The following is a 21,557-nucleotide window of genomic DNA, read 5'->3' on the forward strand; positions in this document are numbered from 1 at the left end:
TGCCGAAGCACAAATTAGAGGCTAGTATATTAATTAATATATAAAAGACATTGTACTGTACTCAACATAGAGCAAAGGTTGTGCTCAACTCAGCGGATGTACAAAAAAAAAAGTCTAATAATAGTTCATGAAGTATGTATTAAGAGAACAAAGTACAGACAGCAAAGGTTGTGCTCAACTCAAAGCTAAGCATTTATTTGCATTCATCATATCCTTTTTTTCCAATGAACTAGATCACATACATGTTACAATTTTAACACACTTCAATTCTTTTCATTTATTTAGCCGAACTTGAAGATCATTAAAACCCCATGTCTGCTGATTCAAGGTTCCATAGAACAAAACTAACCCATCAGACAAAATTCTGATAGCACTGAGTATTGTTCTGTGTAACATCATCACAAATCCATATAACAGCAGCATATTAATTAGCTTCTTTTGTGCACATTGAATCCTCTAATCCAAGTTCCCCATTCAAAGCCGAGAAGGTGTGGCATTCGTTTCCAGAAGCTTTGAGAAGTTGGTGGACATACATAGCTCTCATAATCGTCCATACGTAGAAAGTAAGTCCCTCAATTTCTTTGCCTCGTTATTCATTTTGTCAAAGCTCTTTGTAGTAGGCATCCTCCAACCCCAGTTTCCAAACTATAACCACCACAATTAGTTACCATTGAAAGCATTTATTCCATTATTGAGAAATTTCCCTTAAAGAAATTTTTGTTGTTCCAAACTATATCCACAACAAATAGTTAGCATCAAAAATCATTTATTCCACTAGTGTGTAACAACATACCCTACTGGAGTTGTGACAGTTGTCAGTTGCCCACTATTTACAAATAATTGGGCATAAATAGAAGTCCAACACTCCAGATGTTAACTACATCATCTTGTAAGCAATATTCTAAAAGACACTACGCTCAGCTGGGTAATGAAGTGAGGTGCCAAAACAATTAGGCAGGCTACCACAAGGCAAATCTTATTTCAAAATTATATACAACTTTAATAGAAACATATATTTCAAATTTATCTAAATCTAATTGTACAATGCCAACAACATAACCTAAGCCATAATATCCATATCACCAATATATAAGTATATTAAAATAAACCGAGTACACTAACACAGACGTTTGGAAAAATGTCACATCTGCTTTGGCAGATCCCAACCCACCCAGGGACCTGCCTAATAAACAAATTTTTCCTGTAGTAGTTATAGAGTGACTCAAAACTCCAGTTTCTGCCTATGTACTGCCCAAGCCATTGATTAGAAGACTACTTGTACATAGCGAGTGATCCATATGCTTGTTTCTCTTGATCATATACTTGTTTGTCCAAGAGACTCCTAATTTAGACTCCTAAGTTAAAATTTGAGGAGGAAGAGTAAAAGTGCTGCTCCAAGGGCTCTTAGTGGCTTCTCAATCATATCACTGAGAGATTCCCTTCACTCTTTATTTTAGAGGGCTCTACTCCCTCTTCTAAGTTACTCCAAAGTTATACTTTATGATAAACTATTCAAGTACTCTCTTTCTCTCTTCATTTCTAATTGTGATTCTGTTGCTCGAAAATACTTCTAAAGATGAACAATATAATAGGAGTGATTATAAGGATATTGTGGAAGTTAAATTAAAGGTATCCATGTCCAAAATTAGAAAGAGCCCATTTTTTGTTACATATACGGACCAGACTAGGAGTCTCTATGCTCTGCCCCTATATAGAATTTTAGGGACACATGCAGATCTCTTCATGTTGTAAGAAACTCAGGACCAAAACGAGAATGATAATGCATTCTAGATATACTCTTTCAGTTCTAACAGAAGAGATCTACTCTAATATTAAGCTTGCAATATTTTGGCAATTAACCCGATTACAATATGGTGTCATCAGACGGTAACAATAACAAACAGACTCTGTAAAGGATTAGTCTTATTTTGCATATGGGAAACGTGTGTATAAATAAGTATAACTGTGCAAATAACCCCAAGCATGTTTGAAAAATAGTGACTTGGTAAAATGCGCACTTTTGACGTTTCTGTCTGCAATAATAATAATAATAATTTCTTTACCTGAGTAGCTGGAATATTCATCCTAGCAGAACTCCCAAGCCCTAGAATGTCTTGAATAGGGATGATCGATGTCCGAGCAACAGAGGCAAGTGCTGCCTGTATTAAAGCCCATGAGATATCATCTTCTTCAGAAATGGATAGATACCTAAGTACCTGAAAATGCAGATATATTGACTAAAAAGGAGGAAATTTACAGTGATGCTAGGCACGCGCAAAAGTAAAGCACTTAAACTTTATAATCACTTCTTTTTTCTTTTCTTTTTTGTAATCTACTCCGAAAAATCACTAACACTGGATTGCTCTTCTTGCTGCAAATGATCCCACCATCCTCGTACCTACATTATAAACAAGTATTAGACAGTGATTTTAGCAATAAAACAAATTTATTACTTCGACTTGAAAAAGCATAATTATGAAACCATGAGTTTGGGCAATTTTTATTTGGTATGCGATGTCCAGCTTCCACCTAAATTTGGTAACTGCAATATTTCGTATTTTTGGCGCAGAACACATTTTTTTAAGTCAATTTAAATATATGTAATAGTACATTATACCCTCTTGTTAAGACATCTACCTTCTGAATCCTATAACAGATGAGAAGGCATAAACAACGTACCGTGTCATTATCATGAGTCCCAGTGTAGACAACTTGATTGGGTTCGTGATTATGAGGCAAGTGAGGGTTTTTTGCATCACTTCCAAAACCTAAAGCACAAGGATGAATTCAAGATTTAGTGTATACACATTAAAGCATGTATAGAATGATCTGTTTATATCAGGCAAAAAATTATTGATACCAAACTGCAGGACAGCCATTCCAGGTGCCCCAATTGACTTCCTAAGCTGAACTACATCCTCTGTGATGACTCCCTGACGAGGAAAAGCATATAACAGCTCAAATATCTCTTTATGTAACAAAGATCAGTACTCTCAATATGATGCATGATTTTCCATAAGATAGCTACATCAATTTAAAAGCATTTTAGGTAGCCAAGGCAGACAAATCAGAAGGCAACACCCTCTAAATATCTGCACAAATCTAGAAATTCATACTCAGTTTGAGAATGTTTTTGTGAAGAATTTGTCACATATCCCAAAACCTTGAGGTGTTGGGTGAAGATTATCCCACATCAATTGTGGATGAGCATAGTGTTGAGAGTGAAATTCTCACCAGTGAGCTAGCTTCTGGGTTTGAGAGGTGATGTAGGACAGTCATTAAATGTTTGGCAGTAGTATAGAGGCTTTGGAAGCCCAATATAATATTCTAGAAGTAGATTATTAGTTATTATTATTATATAACTAGGATACATTATCTTTTAATATTTAGAGCCCAAAGAAAGTATTTGACAGCAATATAGAAGGCTTTGGAAGCCCAATAAAATATTCTAGAAGTAGATTATTAGTTATTATCATTATATAACTAGGATACATTATCCCTTAGTATTTAAATTTGATAAGAATACTAGGCGAAGTTTCTTATATATAGGATCTAATACTATGTAATAGGGTGGAGTTTTATGATTGGATTAATACATGGGTTGTTTTCACTTTCTCTTGCGAGAGGAGTATTATCCAGACCCTAATCAGCCCCATACCCCATCAAGAGCGGCCCAATAACACCCAACAGAGTCCAGTTACAACCATCTCTAATCTCTTTGTGGGCTCCCAGTGGGCCTCAGGAAGCCACGTGACATGGTAAATGAGCTATTCTTGGCAGGTGACATGCCGGATGTATGGATGTAGAGATTGTGTGCTCATCCCAAATCGGTTGTGAAAGGTGATAAAAAAACTAGCTTTTGGGCTGAGTGAGGCCAATAGCATGCAACAAAGGTTTTAAAATATTGAAGTAAAAGCAAAAAGTGTCATCTGATCCAGTTTAAAAGGCTTTACCAAATCTTCTGCTACTATATTGATCTGGCCAACATCTTTGAATATGGCATGAAACAAAGACTTTCCTGGTCCAACCTATCGGCAAACGAAGCTCATCAGAACTAAGTCATGGCATGTGTAGTATTGAAAATTATTAATTTCTTCCAGAAGGATAGTATCTGACCTTCCATTTCCCAACTGTCGCAATTTTTGCTTCTGCATGCGGGAAAAATAATTTTATTGTTCACGATTATAATGTGTCATGAAGTTGATAATACTAATTAAATAGGGACTAACCAGAAGGAACAGCCCAATAACCAGCAAACCCTCTAAAATGATCTATCCTGAATTCATCAAACAGATCTTGTGCACGTCTCAAACGGTGTATCCACCAGGAAAATCCATCTTTCTCCATGGCTTTCCAATCGTATAATGGGCTTTTATTGGAAAGAGAAAATTTATTAAGGGATATAATAGATTAAAAAGAATTGATCCGAGATAAAAATCATAATAATAAATACTAATTTATACAGATTCATAATGTGATGACAATCTGACCTACAGCTATATGGTAATTAGAGGAAATATAAAAAGTTATGAGTGAGAAAAAACAATTTAGCTTCAGGTAATAAAGAGGACCCAATCACAGTACATAACTTTGTTAAGAAAATAGGCTCTAAATATGCCTGTCTGTTTTTACTAGCCTAGGTCTAGACACAAAATTACAATTTCCTGGTAAAAAATGCACGTGAAAGTAGTGTGTCAAAAAATGATGCAAAGTAGCATGTAATTACTTTAAGAAGTCCAATTAGTGTAGAATGAACCATGTTTTTTTAGTCAATGTATGAATTTGGTCATCTATAATCCAGGATATCCAGATCTTTGAATTAACAACCGTATCTTGACAAAAGAATAAAAAACTGTCCTTCACATTCTTCTCATTGATCCTATATCTATAGATCATGATACAATGATAGACTAGCAGCCTATCCTTGTGACATGTACTGAAATGCATCAGAGTAAACTTAGTAAATTTTATATGCGTAAACTGCAATTTGAATCCAAATACAAAAATGCATATATAGAACAAACATTCAGATGCATATACCTTCCCCAGAGCTGACCAGTTTCACTGAAGGCGTCTGGAGGTACACCACTAACAAGAAGTGGAAAACCTCTTTTGTTCTGTCAGACAAACAGTTACTAGACCGTCGTACTAGTCAATGTTTCATTAACAGATACAGATGGTAAGAAGTCTTTTTAGCTACTGACCAGTGAAAAAGATTTCTTGTTAGCCCACACATCTGCACTGTGATAACCAACATATATGGGCATGTCACCCATTATACTTATTCCTTTACCCCTTGCATAATCACGAACTTTTTGCCATTGTCGTTGAAATAGAAACTGTTGTGCAATGAATATATTGATCTGAAAAAGTGAAGCTGTTACTTTATGTCCACAAAGGCGCAAATTCTACAATACAACATGATCTCTTTGACCCGCTCAAAGTTCAGACAGATCTTACATAGTCTTTTTTGCTTCGGTAAATTTCTTCCAAAGCTGCAAGATGGCGATTTTTCAGAGGTTCGGGCCAATCATACCAACTCATGGTCTTGAGAGAGTCATCAATTGCAGCAAACATTGCTGCATCCTCGAGCCAACCTACATTTTTATAAATACATGCGCATCAATTTCAGTAAGATTCGTGGGTGGTTGGGGCAGAAAATTGATCTTAGGACCTAAGGCTATAAAAATTGTAAATCTAGTTACCACAAGTAATGTAAACCTTTGACTAAAATTTGGATAATGATACAAGAATATATTAGCATGAATTCTTTATAAATAATATAATCGCTCTCTACTTGCATTAGGAAAGAACTATTCATTTCTTTTTATGTTCTAGTGTATAGACTGGTGAAAGAACCACTTGCTGCTTATGTTTGCACACCCAACTTATTAGTCAACGCCCAATATAGAAAAGATATTAAAATAATAGTGAACTGGTAAGCCCGTGTTGCACAAATCAAAATTATAAGGGCAAATTTAGTGCACCCCAGGATCAACTTGACATTAAATATATGATGAATTTATCTAGACCCTTGGTAAATGATGCTGACCACAAAACATTTTGGAGCTAAGTTTAGAAGAAACTTATAACTAAACTTACATTTATGGTTTATACAATATTCAAGCTGAATTGAACTATTTTAACTATGACAAACTGTGGTTAGTTTGACTTTTGAACGGTAACAACATTTTCATATAAGAAAGCGCGTTAATGTGATATTAAATGCTGGGGGGGGGGGGGGGTGAATCAGAATAATTAGTCAACCTCTCTCACAGATCATATATTTATAAGTACAATAATAACGTTTTCCATTTATTTTAGCATTTTAAGAATGGAAAATCAAAATCAACCTCTCAACTGTTTTTACAAAACAATTAAAACTGAATTTAAGTGTTTATAGCTAAGTTACCCGGACACGGGTATGGGTATCGGACACGGGTACAGATCCAAGAGTCAGATTCGTAGTTTTAGGATAATTAGGATTCGTGGATGTGGATCCGGAATTAGACTCGGGTACGGGGACTTGGCACTTAAGCTCCATGCAAGTCAAACTTAATATAGCCTGATTTATGGTACATTCATAAAAATAGTGTCTATTGCACATAAATCACATATGCTGAAAATTGAAGCATAAAATCAATAGAACAACATAGAAACAAGTCATTCATGGATCTTGATCTCTATAAACAAGTTGGAACAAGACCTAAGTTTTCATTTTGACATGGGATGTTACAAGGTGAGGTGTCCGGTTGTAATAAGAAGGATCCGACACAGATCCCATACCCACACCCATGTCATGTCCGGTGGACACGGGTATAGGCACAAAAATGGAGAGTCCGGGTAACATAGGTTTATAGTAAAACTAAACTGAACTCGTAAATACAGTTCAGTTTGATTGAATTTATTAGTTTATAGAAAACCCTATTAATCATTGTCATCAATGAGAATAGATAAAAAAAAAAAAAAAAGTCGAATGCCATCTCAAGACTAATAAGTTTTCACATGTAAACACAGATCTCAACCCTCATAAGAGTAAAGAGATTGAATATTTTATCTATACAAACATACACACATATAGAAATATATATCTATATATACACATATCTTACTGCCAATATTGGGGTCTTTACGAAAATCTTCAAGTTGAGTTTTGAGTTCTCCATTGCTCAAGGTGAGTCTCTCCGCAGCCTAAGAAGAAATCAAATAAAAATTGCACGACATCTCTGCACCTTGTAGGTCATGTAGATGAATGTATTCACACACACACACATACACACACACACTCGTATATATGTCCATTTATGCTAGAAGATCAGGGTAGATAGTACAAGAATATCCCTCATAGCCCAAGCATACATTAGAAAAATACAAGCTGAAAAGGAAATATGTATATAACTATAGTATTGTTTGAGTTATTCACGTAAAGGCATAAGTAGTTGCCTTACTGAAAAACCACATAATGAACCATACGCTAAAAATAGCACATCATTGACCAGAAAGTTGATTTTTTAATTTGTGCCAAAGCTAACTACCACAACATAAAAGGGATGAAGGCAAAAGATCTAATAAATTAAAGATTAAATACTTCAAGAAGCACATAGGTCTATCATGTAGATATTATTAGGTTATTATATTCCAGCAAAGGCCACTATGTAACTCATATAGAAGAGATGACGCTCCGATATGAGAAGATCAAGTACATAATTAAATTACAAAATTGTTGTCGAGTAGGTTGACTAGTCGATTGAGCATTACTTTCCGATTGACTAACTGTAGCGACTTGGTGACTGTTAGTGTTTCGGTTGATTGGACCGAGTAGTCGACTAGTCAATCCGACTAGTTCAAAACTCGGTCAATATTGACTTTTTTAATGAAAAAAACGGGTTAAATGGCGTTTTGGTCACTCAACTGACCGGAAACTTGCAATTGGGTCATCCAACTCAAAAGCTTTCAGTCACGTCATTATACTCTTAAAAATTTTCATTCAGGTCACTGGCCGTTACACTCCGTTAAATATTTGACGGAAAGCTGACTAAGCGCCGTGACTTGGCTTAAATAAATCCACCGTGGCATGTACAGTCAGCTGAAGCGGCATTTTGGTCACTCAACTGACTACAAACTTGCAATCGGGTCATCAAACTCAAAAAACTTTCATTTAGGTCACTTATCATAATATCCGTTAAAAATTGAAGAAAAAGAATTAAAAGTTATCATGCAGCACTATTGATTTTATTGCAGCACTTTTTTTCTCTCTTAAAAATTTCGAAACTTATTAATAAATGAAAAAAAATACACACATAAAAATACACACACATAAAAAAAGAATTAAAAGTTATCATGCAGCACTTTTAATTCTTTTTTTTTTCAATTTTTAACGGATATTATGATAAGTGACCTAAATGAAAGTTTTTTGAGTTTGATGACCCGATTGCAAGTTTGTAGTCAGTTGAGTGACCAAAATCCCGGTGGATTTATTTAAGTCAAGTCACGACGCTTAGTCAGCTTTCCGTCAAATATTTAACGGAGTGTAACGGTCAATGACCTGAATGAAATTTTTAAGAGTATAATGATGTGACTGAAAGTTTTTTGAGTTGGATGACCCAATTGCAAGTTTCCGGTCAGTTGAGTGACCAAAACGCCATTTAACCCGGAAAAAAACCTAGTTAAAGTCAATAATTAACTCCCTGTCGCCCCCAATATTCTCATAATTTATTATGAGCATGAAAGACAAATTTATGCCCCAAAGATGTGCGTTCATGATACGCTCTCGACACAAAAAACTTTCAATTGAGGGGAGTTTGGAATATAATAGTCCTGGTATGATACTTTTCGGTCACTTAATAATGTTATCTTCAAAGAAAAGTGATATACAAGTATATATACAGACCTAAAGGCCTATTTTAGGAAAAATTAGGAGACTAAACAATAAATAATCATACAATTAAAGATAATTGTATGAAAGATAATGGACAACTTACTGTTTGTTAAATAATTGATTTAATTGACAACCTAGCTCATCTAATATACAGCTAAAGTTCCTTATTTTTTTCTTCACTCTCTTTATTATGCATTCTTTAATCTTCACTATGCTTTCTTCAGTATAATTTTTTTTGTCGACTAGTTACGACTATTCGACTAGTCATCTAGTCGGAGGTCCATGGACTCACCTCGACTTATCAACATGACAACCATGTTACCGACTACTCTATACTTCTTGCTTCTGAAAGCAGCATTCAAGGTAAGACAAATAAGCTAGATTTATACGTATCTACTATGACCAGATATTGTACTAGGATGAACTGATGAAGTTAATTAATAGTTACGATTTTTTTTTTATCTGCTAATCTTGAGTAACAGTAGACTTCCAGCAGTGTTAGTAGTACACTGTGGCCGAGCAGTCAGAATTGTTTCAGGTGAAATTGTATGTGCTGGGTACTTGAATAAATGGGTAATATTTGAATAAGCTTGCTGATCATATTACTGAGCATTCCAGCCAAAAAAAAGTCTCATCTCTTCACTTAGAGTCATTAAATGAATTGTGCATGCCCATTTGTACAGCATGAAGTTTAATAAAGCTAAAAGCAGTACATGAAACTTGTTAAATTTGTCTTCTCATTTTACCTTGGCAATCAAAGGATGCTTTATATCAGCGACAAGAGAGTAATTTACACGATCCATTTCTCTGTAAGGATGGCAATTCACAACAAAGCACAGATGCAATGGAGAAATAATCAAGACGTGGAATATAAACATAATGAATTCTCACAGTGGTTTGGGGAGCTCGTCTTGTGTAAGCAAGCCATCCTTTACAAGCTCTTGGAGAGAGATTAGAAGGGTGTTCCCACAATTTGCATCCTAGAAAATGTAAGTAAAGAATTGAATATGTAACATAATTTAGAGCACTAAATAGCAAAGGTGGTTGAGGAATTTAGCAAAAAAAAAAAAAAAAAGGTGGTTGAGGAAGCAGTGCAGCAGAGTTAAGCTGATAGTATACAGAATTGCAATACAAACTCTGATAGTATAAAGAATTCCAATACAAAATAGGTATGAGGTAAAAGTGCAAGTAAGAAAATGACCTGGCCAGCATAAGGAGAGCCCTCTTGATCAGGGGGTACGAGGGGAAGAAGCTGCATTATAAGATGTAGGAAAGAAAGATGAAAAATACAATCCTCTCGTATTTGCAACTTTTTCATTATTTAATGCCGTATTTTAACATATAATCATATATATAAAACAAAATATAATTTCATAATCTATTGTTAAAATTTTCTCTTACAAAAATATTTAAACATTAAAATTTTATCTAGAAAAAAAATTAAAATGGAAACTAAATTTTATAGAGTCCAGAATGACAAAGTAAAAAAGATGAGAAGAGCGAGCACCGGTTACTCCCTTCGTTCCCTGAATTGTACACATCAAGGACACGAATGCGGCACATATTTTAATACTCCCTCCATCCCACTTCTTTTGTCTTGTTTGACTTTTCGCGGTCAAATTGACAAAACTTTTACCGGTAATGAGTAATTATTCTTACATGATTTCTAAAAATTAAAAAATAAAGTAGAATAAATGTAGATTCTAGTCATATATTTTTTATAATTTTTTTCAATTATTTAATATATGTAAATTTCAGTCAAAGTTGAATCAATTTAACCACAAAAAGTCAAAAATGACAAAAGAATTGGGACCAAGGGTGTAAAATATAATTCAATATTTTAAAGATTTGTGAGTAATATTTGAATTTCTATTAAAAAAATATAATTTAAAAATAAATTATAAAACTATATTTTATAATATAATCCGAGATTAACGGGACTGAAGAATAAGAAACAATGAAAAATTAGAACATCTGTCAAAAAAAAAATGAAAAATTAGAACAAGGGGACGTGCCTGCCACAGGGAGCAACCAGCGAGATGAAGCCAATCAAGAAAGCGAAAAGCCTCTTCCCCGAGATCTCCAATGCAGTAGGGACCTTGAAAAGACGTGGGATGAAGGAGAATCCCAGCTCTTCTCCTATCACTTACTGGGACCCACTCGGCGTAGTTATCCGGCAAATTTTGCCCCACGGGAGGGAGAGTGGACGTGGACAATGAGGATGAGGATGAGGATGAGGATTTCACGAGCATAGTGCGTTTCCGACCGCCACCAGTACTAATACTAGGAGAAGAGTAAGTGTTGGCGGTTACAGCTGGGGGAGGATGAAACCCGGTTAAACAAACTTGAATTGACATGCTTGATTTCCACAAGAATAACAAGAAGAAGAAGAAGAGAATAAATTATTAGTCAGTCACTCAGTCCTGAGTATGAAGTAGTATTATCATGTGTTTATTGCTTCAAGGCCCCATCTCATTCTCCAAATATAATTACATCACATACTATGGGGCCGTTTGGGTGAGCTTAAAATAAGTGCTTATTGCTTAAAATAAATAAGTGGAGTAGAAGTTTGAAACAAGATAAGACTTATAAGTGATTAAAGTGTTTGGGAAATAAGTAGAAGCCCTGAAACAAAAGCTAACATTCCTAACTTTTTTTAAGTGCTTCTTGACTTCTTACACAAACCATACGAAATAAGTGCTTCTAACTTATAAGTCGAGAAGTTCGGCTTAAAAGGGGAGCCAAACACCCACTATAATACTTCAATCCCAATTCCCAATTACTCCAAACAATAAAAAAATCCACAAAGCTCCTGCCTCCACCGTCAAGGTGTAAATGCTGCCTGGAACCAATTTTCTCTTCTTTAAACGCGGCTAGGTGTGATAAAAAAAACCCGTCCAAATCTCTAGCACCGCACCAAAAGCTGTTTCTAATTTTGATGTTATGGTTGCGGTTTGGATTTTTTGCAAACTGCATCGCACCACAAATCCACAATATTATAACATATAGAAATATACTAGGAATTGCCAAATAAAATTATGTTTATATATGGGTTACACTTCACACACAATACTTTAAAAAAAACAACAAAAAACACTGTCATAACACTTCATTTTTCCAAGAAAATGATTTGTTAAGATTATAATTTAATAATTAAACACCAATTAAACATAGGGAAATCTACAAAACTACCTACCTTTTCTTTTATTGTTTTCAAAAATACTACCTTCCAAAATTATTTTTAAAAATACCTTTTCATAAATTTTTTTTGTCAAAAATACTGTTTGCAACTTTTGCAACCTCATTTGCAACTACAGGCGGCGCCAGCCGTATTGCAACCTGATTTCAAGTTCCAGTTTTCAAATGTCATTTTCGACCTCATTTTCGGAATCGATATATATATATATAGGGTCTTACTCTGGTACAAACCACCTTAGCGTACAAACTACAAACTAAAATTAAAAAGTCTCTAAATCAAATCGAAATATAGCACATATGGTATGGAAATTGATCGTTGCGAGATGAACAAAAATACAGTGAAGTCGGATTTCAAAAAAAGTTCACCGATTAACGGGAAAATTCAAATTAAAAACGGAGGGGAATCTGCAAATCATGTGTGACAGGGTGTATATTAACTGGTGTGTGGTTGCCCCTGCGGGGCCATTGGATTAGATTCATCCAAGGGCTTATATTGAGTTTGTAGTTTGTACACTAACTTAGTTTGTATTTGAGCACTTCCCTATATATATATATATATATATATATATATATATATATATATATATATATATATCGATTCCGAAAATGAGGTCGAAAATGACATTTGAAAACTGGAACTTGAAATCAGGATTTGTAATTGCATATATGGTTGCATATGGTTGTATTCAGTTGCATATGGTTGCATTCAGTTGATTTTATTGTAATCTAATGGCCCCGCCAGGGGCACACCAAACATCTGTTGTTACTTACAGTTTTCAGTTGCATTTAGTTGCAACTGAGGTTGCAAAAGTTGCAACTGCAGTTGCAACCTCATTTGCAACTTTTGCAACCTCATTTACAACTATATATAGTTTTCAGTTGCATTTAGTTGCAACTGAGGTTGCAAATGAAGTTGCAACTGCAGTTGCAAATGAAGTTGCAACTAGTTGCAATTGCAGTTGCAACAGTTGCAACAGTTGCAACTTCCCATTTTTATTTGCAACTTTTACAACCTCATTTGCAACTTTTGCAACCTCATTTGCAACTTTTGCAACCTCATTTGCAACTTTTACGGCTGCGCCGCCCAAGGTTGCAAATGAGGTTGCAAAGGTTGCAAATCGTATTTTTGAAAAAAAAAATTTATGAAAAGGTATTTTTAAAAACAATGAAAAAGATGGTAGTATTTTTAAAAAAATAATTTTACAGATGGGTATTTTTAAAAAGATCCCTTAAACATAATATATGAATTCTAACATCCAAACTCATCCAAATTATTAATATGAAATATTATAGAATCCATAATAGAATTCAGAGTAGAATCCAGAATAAAATCATGTATATATTTTTGCGCGATTAATATTACATAGAATTATGTTATTTTTAATCCATACTTATTGTTAAACATGTTGGATACTATTATTATTCATAACAAAAGGTTAATTAGTTTAAAATTAAAATTTAATTCAAGTTTTAAATGAGATCCTATATGTGATTCTAAAGTGTTCTTCTTTGTTTTGTTTTTTTTTAAGGGTGTTCTTCTTTGAGCAATGCCCTATATATGTATATAGTATTTATAATTATTTTATGTATATATTTGTTAAATCTCCTCAAGTATAATTAATTATTATTTTATAAATCTCACATTACTATTATACCAAATTTTGTGAAATGATTATATTTTAATATCTTTCTTAATACTCATTATTATTCTTATAATATTTACACTTTTGTTTGTATTATTTAAGTAGTTGTTGTATCTCTGAAATGATAAATATAATATAAGTTTATTATATAAAAATTTTACTTATTGTATATTTGAATTTTATTTTTTAATTTTATATAAAATATTTATTTTTAAGCATACACACCGTACAAGCCGCTCCGCACAACATTTTTGTGGCGTGATTTATGCAATTTTTATGCTAGTGCGGTGCGGTTGCGATTTGAATTTTCAACTGATCATTTGAAGTTTTAGAGGAATACTCCACCGCAAGCAGCGATCACGCCTAGTTATTATCGAGAAAAAATTTCATGGACTGTTTTATCCTGGAATTCCATGGCATATAGTTGATTGTTCTGCACTATTTGAACATAGTCACGAAATGTCTTGAAGATAGCGTGATCAGGTACTCTAGTTTTAATTTTAGGTTTGGAAATTCGTAAAATAATTGTTCTTGCAAAAATTGTTTGAAGAAACTATATAATTGCAAACATTTTTCCCAGGGTGACAAATACATATGTACTCACAGTTATTCTGTGCTACAGTACCAGACCATGATCCCAGCAAGTTGATGAACAAAATCAAATTACAGTATGAGGATATTGTTGTATAATTTGGTAGTAACTTGGATTTTTCTGAAGTCGTGTGAACACTTTCAGATTGAAGTTATTTGTGGTTCACCAAATAATTCAATCGGATAAAATCAGAAATTCTGCAAGAAGAGAGAATGTGTTTTGTTGTGTATTTCAAATGAACCATATATCTTGAAATGATCAATGCAACATCTATATATAGATGTCAATAGATGTGTCTTTTGACAATAGACACATCTTTAATCCAAATAGACTTGTCTAATGACAATAGCCACAACTTATCCCAATAGATGTGTCTAATGTCAATGGACAAATCTAATGCCAATAGACACTTCTTTTCCAATAGATGTGTCTAATGCTAATGAACATGCCTCATAAGCACTAATAATCATAATAAACTCAAACTAAGCATACACTCCGTACTCTCCTGACTTGTTCGATGTAATATTATGATTACATTGATCAACTAGTTAATACAATTTACACTAAAATAATCAACAATCCTCCCCCATTTTAGTGTAATCCATAATTAACTAAACAAAATCACAACAAATAACAAAGTTATGCATAAATGAAATATCATGACGATTGAATTTCACATTAGTATATTACACATTTCAAATATTCGAATATCAAGGTATCGCTATGGATTGAACCTCTACTATTCACAATGAATACATGAAGATAATATACACATAACTTTACATTCTCAAATGTTCTTACTTGACACTATATTTTACTAGCCTTGTGTCCCAATCCTTCTTAAGCATATCAAAGCCAAGTCCAAGCTTCTTGAAGCGGCTAAACTTCATGCTCAAATAGGTAGTTCTTTTATTCTCGCACCTGCATCTGCGATTTTTCAAAAAAACTATTAAGAAGATAGGCTTCAACCTCCTTATCTTGCAGGTCTGAACACATAACTTGGGATGATGTTGTAATGCGTTCCAATCTCTAGATGTCAAGTTTCCACATTGAATTCAGCACCTAATGTAATCTTAGGTGAGAATTGGGTTTCTCAACATGAGAGACTTTTAAACGGACTTTAATCCCATCCCCACAGCCGACTTGTGCACAAGATCTCTACTCAATCCTTTGGTAAGATGATCGGCTAAATTATGTTGAGTTCTTATAAACTCCACTGATATAACACCGTGAGTGATAAGCTCACGAATCATACTATGTCTAACACCTATGTGTCTAGATGTGCCTTTAAACACTTCTCTATAAGCATTAGACAAGGCAGATTGACTATCACACCTTATTGATATGGGTGATATAGGTTTTGGCCACAATGGAATTTCATATATCAGATTTCTTAGTCATTCAGCTTCTTTACCAGCAGCTGATAATGCCACAAATTCAGATTCCATTGTTGAGTCTGTAATGCAACTCTGTTTCTTTGATGACCAAGAGATAGCACCTCCCCCAAGAAGGAATACCCATCCACTTGTGGAAGAATGATCTTCCTCATTGGAAATCCAACTTGCATCTGAATGACCTTCAATAACCGAAGGAAATCCAGTATACGCCAAACCATAATCCATGGTTCCTTTCAAGTACTTAAATACTCGGCTTAAGGCTTGCCAATGATGTGAACTTGGTTTGCTAGTGTACCTACTAAGCTTTCCAACAGCATAGGCAATATATGGCCTAGTGCTTATCATGGCATACATAAGACTACCAATAGCCCTTGAGTACTCAAGTTGAGATACTGAAACACCTTTATTTGGTAGGAGTTTAATACTAGGATCAAGAGGAGTGCTAACTGGAGAACAATCCTTAAAATTAAATCTTTTCAAAATCTTCTCAATATAATTAATGAGATTGAGAAATTGAAATACCATTATTCTCACGCTTGATCCTTATACCAAGAATCACTTCAGCCTCCCCCATGTCTTTCATATCAAAATTAGATGGCAAGAACTTCTTGGTTTTATCCACTTGATTTTGGTCTGAGCCAAAAATCAACATGTCATCCACATATAAACAAATTATAACTCCTTTACCAGAAGAATCAAATTTGCTATATACACACTTGTCTGCTTGGTTAATAACATAACCATTAGACAAGACCACTTTATCAAATTTATCATGCCAATCCTTAGGTGCTTGCTTTAGACCATAAATTGATTTCTTTAATTTACACACCTTGTTCTCACAACCAGGCACAACAAACCCTTCAGGTTGTTTCATATAAATCTCTTCATCTAATTCACCATTCAAGAATGCAGTTTTTACATCCATTTGATGAATGACAAGGTTGTGTATAGCAGCAAGTGCTATTAACAACCTAATAGTTGAAGTCCTAGCAACAGGAGCATAAGTATCAAAATAATCAATCCCTTCCTTTTGTCTAAAGCCTTGGATTACCAATCTGGCTTTAAACTTATCTATCGAACCATCCACCTTTATTTTCCTTTTGAAGATCCATCTATTCCCCAATGCTTTACAGCCAGGGGGCAAATCACTCAATTCCCATGTATTATTATTCATGATAGAATCCATTTCATCCTGGATAGCTTCCTTCCAAAATGCAACATCTCTCGATGTCATAGTTTCGGTAAAAGTTTTTGGATCCTCCTCAATAATAAAACAATATTGGTATTGATCTTTAATTTCATCTCTAGAACCCTCAACTAGATAAAGATGAAATTCATCTCCAAAAGACTTTGCTTTTCTAGCTCTAGTGCTTCTCCTTGGTTCAGACGGTTGATGAACATCTTCAGTAGAAACTGAGTTCCTACTAGAAGAAGATTGAAGCATGTCCCTCGGTCTAGGTATAGATGTAAATCTTGTTTCATCAAAGATAACATCTCTTGACTCGATAATCGAGTTCACAGGCACATAGTCATTAGATTCTAACACATAGAATCTATATGCGATGGAATGCTCAACATAACCAACAAAGATACAATCTATACCTCGTTCACCCAAGTTTCTTCTTTTGGGTTCAGTGAGTCTTACAACTGCTCTACATCCCCAAACTCTCAGAAAACTCAATTTTGGTGACTCTTTATACCAGAGTTCATAAGGGGTAATTTTATTCCTCTTGCTAGGAATTCGATTCAATAAATAACAGGCTGTCAACATAGCCTCACCCCAAAAACCCTCACTCAAACCCGAGTAGGATAACAAGGAATTAACCATTTCTTTCAAAGTCCTATTTTTTCTTTCTGCCACACCATTTTGTTGTGGTGTATAAGGAGCCGTGGTTTGATGTATTATACCAGTAGATTGAAAATATACCGGATCATAATACTCACCTCCTCTATCGGTATGTAGATTTTTAATCAAGGTACCATGATGATGTAGCTCTACTTCTTCTTTATATATTTTAAAGGAGTCAAGAGCTTCATCTTTCGCATGCAACAAATATACATAACAATATCTAGAAGCATCATCAATAAAAGTAACTACATACTTTTTATTTCCTAATGATGGTGTAGAATGAAAATCACACAAATCACTGTGTATCAATTCTAATACATCAGACACCCTATTAATAACTTTAAAGGGCTTTCTAGTTATCTTTGTTAACATGCATGTTTTACATTTTTCATTGTTTAAATCAATAGTAGGTATGAGGCTCATTTTAGACATATCCTTTATTCTTTTATAATGTACATGTCCTAGTCTAGCATGCCATAATTCTGATTTATTCAAATTTAGGCTAGTACTAGTAGAAGCCATGCAAGAAGATTCATCATTAAATGGAGTATTTACATTCAACATAAACATGCCATTACATAAGTAACCAAAGCCAACAAAAGTGCCATGTTTTGACAAGATATACTTGTCACTTTCATAAACTTGCTTATATCCACAATTATTTAATACAACACCAGACAAGAGATTCTTTCGAATCCCAGGAACATACAACACATTATTCAAATATATACATTTTCCAGAAGTAAACACTAGCTTAACATTTCCTAGCCCTTTGATCGGTTCAGTTGCAACATTTCCCATATTTAAGATAGATCCATCTTCAATTGGTTGAAATTCCGTGTACCAACGAAGATCTTTACATACATGACTTGTTGCTCCAGAATCAATCCACCAAGCAACATTATCATCCTGCACATAAAATGCATCAGATATCAATGATACATAATTCTGACCAGAATTACAATTTTTGATCAAAATCTGACCTTGTTGCTTTTCTGGATCCTTGGATCCACTTGGACCAGCATTAAGCCTTTCTTGCTTACTTTTACCAACCTGACAATCCTTCTTGAAATGTCCAGGTTTGCCACACTTCCAACATGCAATCTTAGGCCTCTTGTTGGAAAAGTTGTTGTTGTTTCCTTTGAATTTCCGTTTATCACCCTTGCTGGTTTTAGGATTCTTATAAGATCCACCATCTTCAACCATATTCACAGAAGAATTACCGACTTGGTTCTTGCCCTTAGGATTATTCTCATTTTCTTGAGTCCTCAAAACCTCTTCAATTCGGAAGTGACTTCCAAGTTCAACCAATGTCATATCTTCTTTATTATGTTTCAAGGTGTGTTTAAAATCCTTCCATGATGGTGGCAGTTTGTCAATAACACCATAAACAGAGATAGATTCATCCATCTTCAAATTGTGTTGAACAAACTGTCCCAGAATCCTTAACAATTCATTGTATTGTTCCATCACCGGTCTAGAATCGACCATTTTATAGTTCATAAAATTACTGACAAGAAACTTCTTACTAGAAGCATCTTCTGCCATGTACTTGGATTCAAGAGAATCCCACAATTCTTTCGCTGACTCAACATTTTGATATACATCGAAGAGGGAATCAGACATACCGTTTAAGATGTGACCGCGACAGATGTAGTCATCGTTTTCCCATTTGCAGCGTTGCCTTGTTTGTTCAATAGTTTCATTCTCAATCTCTTCGGGCATGGGAGTACTTAGAACATACACAACCTTTAGCGTGGTCAACAAAAAATGCATCTTCTTTTGCCATCTTCGAAAATCTTGACCCTCAAACTTGTCCAGTTTTGCAAACTTACTTGTCATGTCTTTTGCAGATTCTCCGTTCGTCATCTTCAGAATATAATAACTTCAATCTTTGTTGTATAATTTGGTAGTAACTTGGATTTTTCTGAAGTCGTGTGAACACTTTCAGATTGAAGTTATTTGTGGTTCACCAAATAATTCAATCGGATAAAATCAGAAATTCTGCAAGAAGAGAGAATGTGTTTTGTTGTGTATTTCAAATGAACCATATATCTTGAAATGATCAATGCAACATCTATATATAGATGTCAATAGATGTGTCTTTTGACAATAGACACATCTTTAATCCAAATAGACTTGTCTAATGACAATAGCCACATCTTATCCCAATAGATGTGTCTAATGTCAATGGACAAATCTAATGCCAATAGACACTTCTTTTCCAATAGATGTGTCTAATGCTAATGAACATGCCTCATAAGCACTAATAATCATAATAAACTCAAACTAAGCATACACTCCGTACTCTCCTGACTTGTTCGATGTAATATTATGATTACATTGATCAACTAGTTAATACAATTTACACTAAAATAACCAACAGATATATCTACAAGGGTACAGTGTTCCACCATATTTTTACACCACTCGCAAGGCTTTCTTGAAACATCTGTTACTGATGTTCTGAAATATGGAATACGTTTTCTTCATATCGTTTAGTAGTCTCTCTGATTCAGATATGAGATAAACCATGAATTGGCAAGCCCTCCATCCTCTCCAAATAGTTTCATGTTTCATCTGACCAATCGCTCAGTTCACTCTCGTAAAACAAGCCATCTATGATCTGATCAATGAGAGCGTCGATGAAAGTGTTACAACCGAGAGTGAATATCCGTCCTACTCTGTTTCGGGCACTAGAGAAATAAGCAAAAGTTGCAGCACAAGTTATAGCTGCCACACACACTCCTGCCGCTTCTGCAATTCCCTGCAAATCCATCTTTCTGAATGTTGAATTTCCTGTCATTGATTCCATTATAACTGTGCCTGCAAATACAATCTGATAACAACACAATTATTCTTTTCACAGATAACAGTAGGCCAATTGTGTAATACAATTCTGTTATGTGCAAAAAAAGTTGACATAATTACGTGATCGTTTGGGTAAACTTAAAAAAAGTGTTTTTTACTTAAAATAAAGAGGTGGACTAAAAGTGAGAAGTAAATTAAGACTTATAAGTGATTAACATGTTTGGGAAAGAAGTGGAAGTCCTGAAACAAAAGCTAGCATTCTTAGCTTCTTCTAAGTTAGTGCTTCTGGTTTTTTACACAAACGGATCAAGAAAAGTAGAATCCGAATTCTTATGAAAAAAGGTAGAAGTAGGCTTTGCCAAACATGCACTATATCTATGTGTTATGCGCTATATCTCTGTGTTTTCGCTAAAGAAAGATCCAGAAGCTGTTTCTTAACTCAACACGTGTGTTTGAGTCTCAAATTATGTAATCTAACTACCAAAGAATTGTACTGTACTGTTGAAAACAATAATAATAATACGGTTTGTATAGTGCGTGTACATGAGCACTCAATTTGATGGATTTAATTTTTATATTCACTTTTATTAAGAAACACGAATCAATCAAAATAACTTAAAGTTTTTATAAATCTATTGTCTTGGACACATGATAGAAAAGCCGACAGTAAAATTACCATGGCAAGACGGCCAGAGATGATCTCAAAGTCCTGGCTCTTCCTGGAACTCTCAATATAGTTGGACAAAGTCCCGAAAAACCTGGAAACCTCACCATCCTCCAAAGCATCACCGCCGTTGGTCTTGTTACCACTCTTCATCATCGCAGGTGCGGCCGCATAAGATCGAAGCGTACACACCCGGGGCTGCAGCACAATCCTCCCCGCATCCAGCTTCTGAACCGGAACACTACTCGTATCGGCTTGCTGAGGCTGAGCTGTTGCCTTGTTCGCTGAGCTAAGCTGGCAATAAACGGGTAGAACACGTAGTGCCATAGTGAATGAAGATACAAGGAGGAATCGGAATCTGAATCGGAGATGAAGTTTGTTGTTTTTGTTTGGTTGCAATAAAAGAGTGTTTCTTGGAGTATTATGAGTCCACGTCTGTGGTAAAAGTATGGGATGACGCGGAACTACTATTCTTCGTTCATGTTCTTTTCATTGTACGTAAGTTAAGTCACTCAAGCAACGTCG

General features: G+C 34.7%; 2 protein-coding genes across 2 annotated transcripts; both read right to left on the reverse strand.

Annotated features, from left to right (window-relative positions):
* Positions 1-6: 6 nt before the first annotated feature.
* On the reverse strand, positions 7-11,339 carry LOC108214196 (4-alpha-glucanotransferase, chloroplastic/amyloplastic). Its single transcript, XM_017386042.2, has 16 exons — positions 10,894-11,339; positions 10,080-10,130; positions 9,770-9,858; positions 9,625-9,685; positions 7,113-7,191; positions 5,461-5,597; positions 5,205-5,363; positions 5,041-5,117; positions 4,230-4,369; positions 4,117-4,148; positions 3,954-4,028; positions 2,861-2,933; positions 2,680-2,768; positions 2,354-2,398; positions 2,064-2,216; positions 7-645 (listed from the first exon to the last, which is right to left on the reverse strand). The coding sequence occupies exons 1-16, from the start codon at positions 11,233-11,235 to the stop codon at positions 541-543; spliced, it is 1,707 nt and encodes a 568-aa protein (XP_017241531.1). The 5' UTR covers positions 11,236-11,339; the 3' UTR covers positions 7-540.
* An 8,471-nt stretch (positions 11,340-19,810) lies between these two features.
* Positions 19,811-21,504, reverse strand: LOC108211538 (stress enhanced protein 2, chloroplastic). The gene is made up of 2 exons (XM_017383168.2): positions 21,045-21,504; positions 19,811-20,396 (listed from the first exon to the last, which is right to left on the reverse strand). The coding sequence occupies exons 1-2, from the start codon at positions 21,357-21,359 to the stop codon at positions 20,127-20,129; spliced, it is 585 nt and encodes a 194-aa protein (XP_017238657.1). The 5' UTR covers positions 21,360-21,504; the 3' UTR covers positions 19,811-20,126.
* Between the last annotated feature and the right edge of the window lie 53 nt (positions 21,505-21,557).

Source organism: Daucus carota, chromosome 3, assembly GCF_001625215.2.
Source record: "Daucus carota subsp. sativus chromosome 3, DH1 v3.0, whole genome shotgun sequence".
NCBI classification, from domain to species: domain Eukaryota; kingdom Viridiplantae; phylum Streptophyta; class Magnoliopsida; order Apiales; family Apiaceae; genus Daucus; species Daucus carota.

Bases quoted from the DNA above. Each gene is read 5' to 3' on its own strand.
- LOC108214196 (XM_017386042.2), bottom strand. From the start codon at position 11,235: ATGTCAATTCAAGTTTGTTTAACCGGGTTTCATCCTCCCCCAGCTGTA. The intron at 7,192-9,624 runs GTAAAATGAGAA...ATTTCTTCTTAG, and splicing joins AGCATCCTTTGATTGCCAAG to GCTGCGGAGAGACTCACCTT. The intron at 5,598-7,112 runs GTAAGATATGTG...ATAAAAATGTAG, and splicing joins TAAAGACCCCAATATTGGCA to GTTGGCTCGAGGATGCAGCA.
- LOC108211538 (XM_017383168.2), bottom strand. From the start codon at position 21,359: ATGGCACTACGTGTTCTACCCGTTTATTGCCAGCTTAGCTCAGCGAAC. The intron at 20,397-21,044 runs GTAATTTTACTG...TGTTGTTATCAG, and splicing joins TCTCTGGCCGTCTTGCCATG to ATTGTATTTGCAGGCACAGT.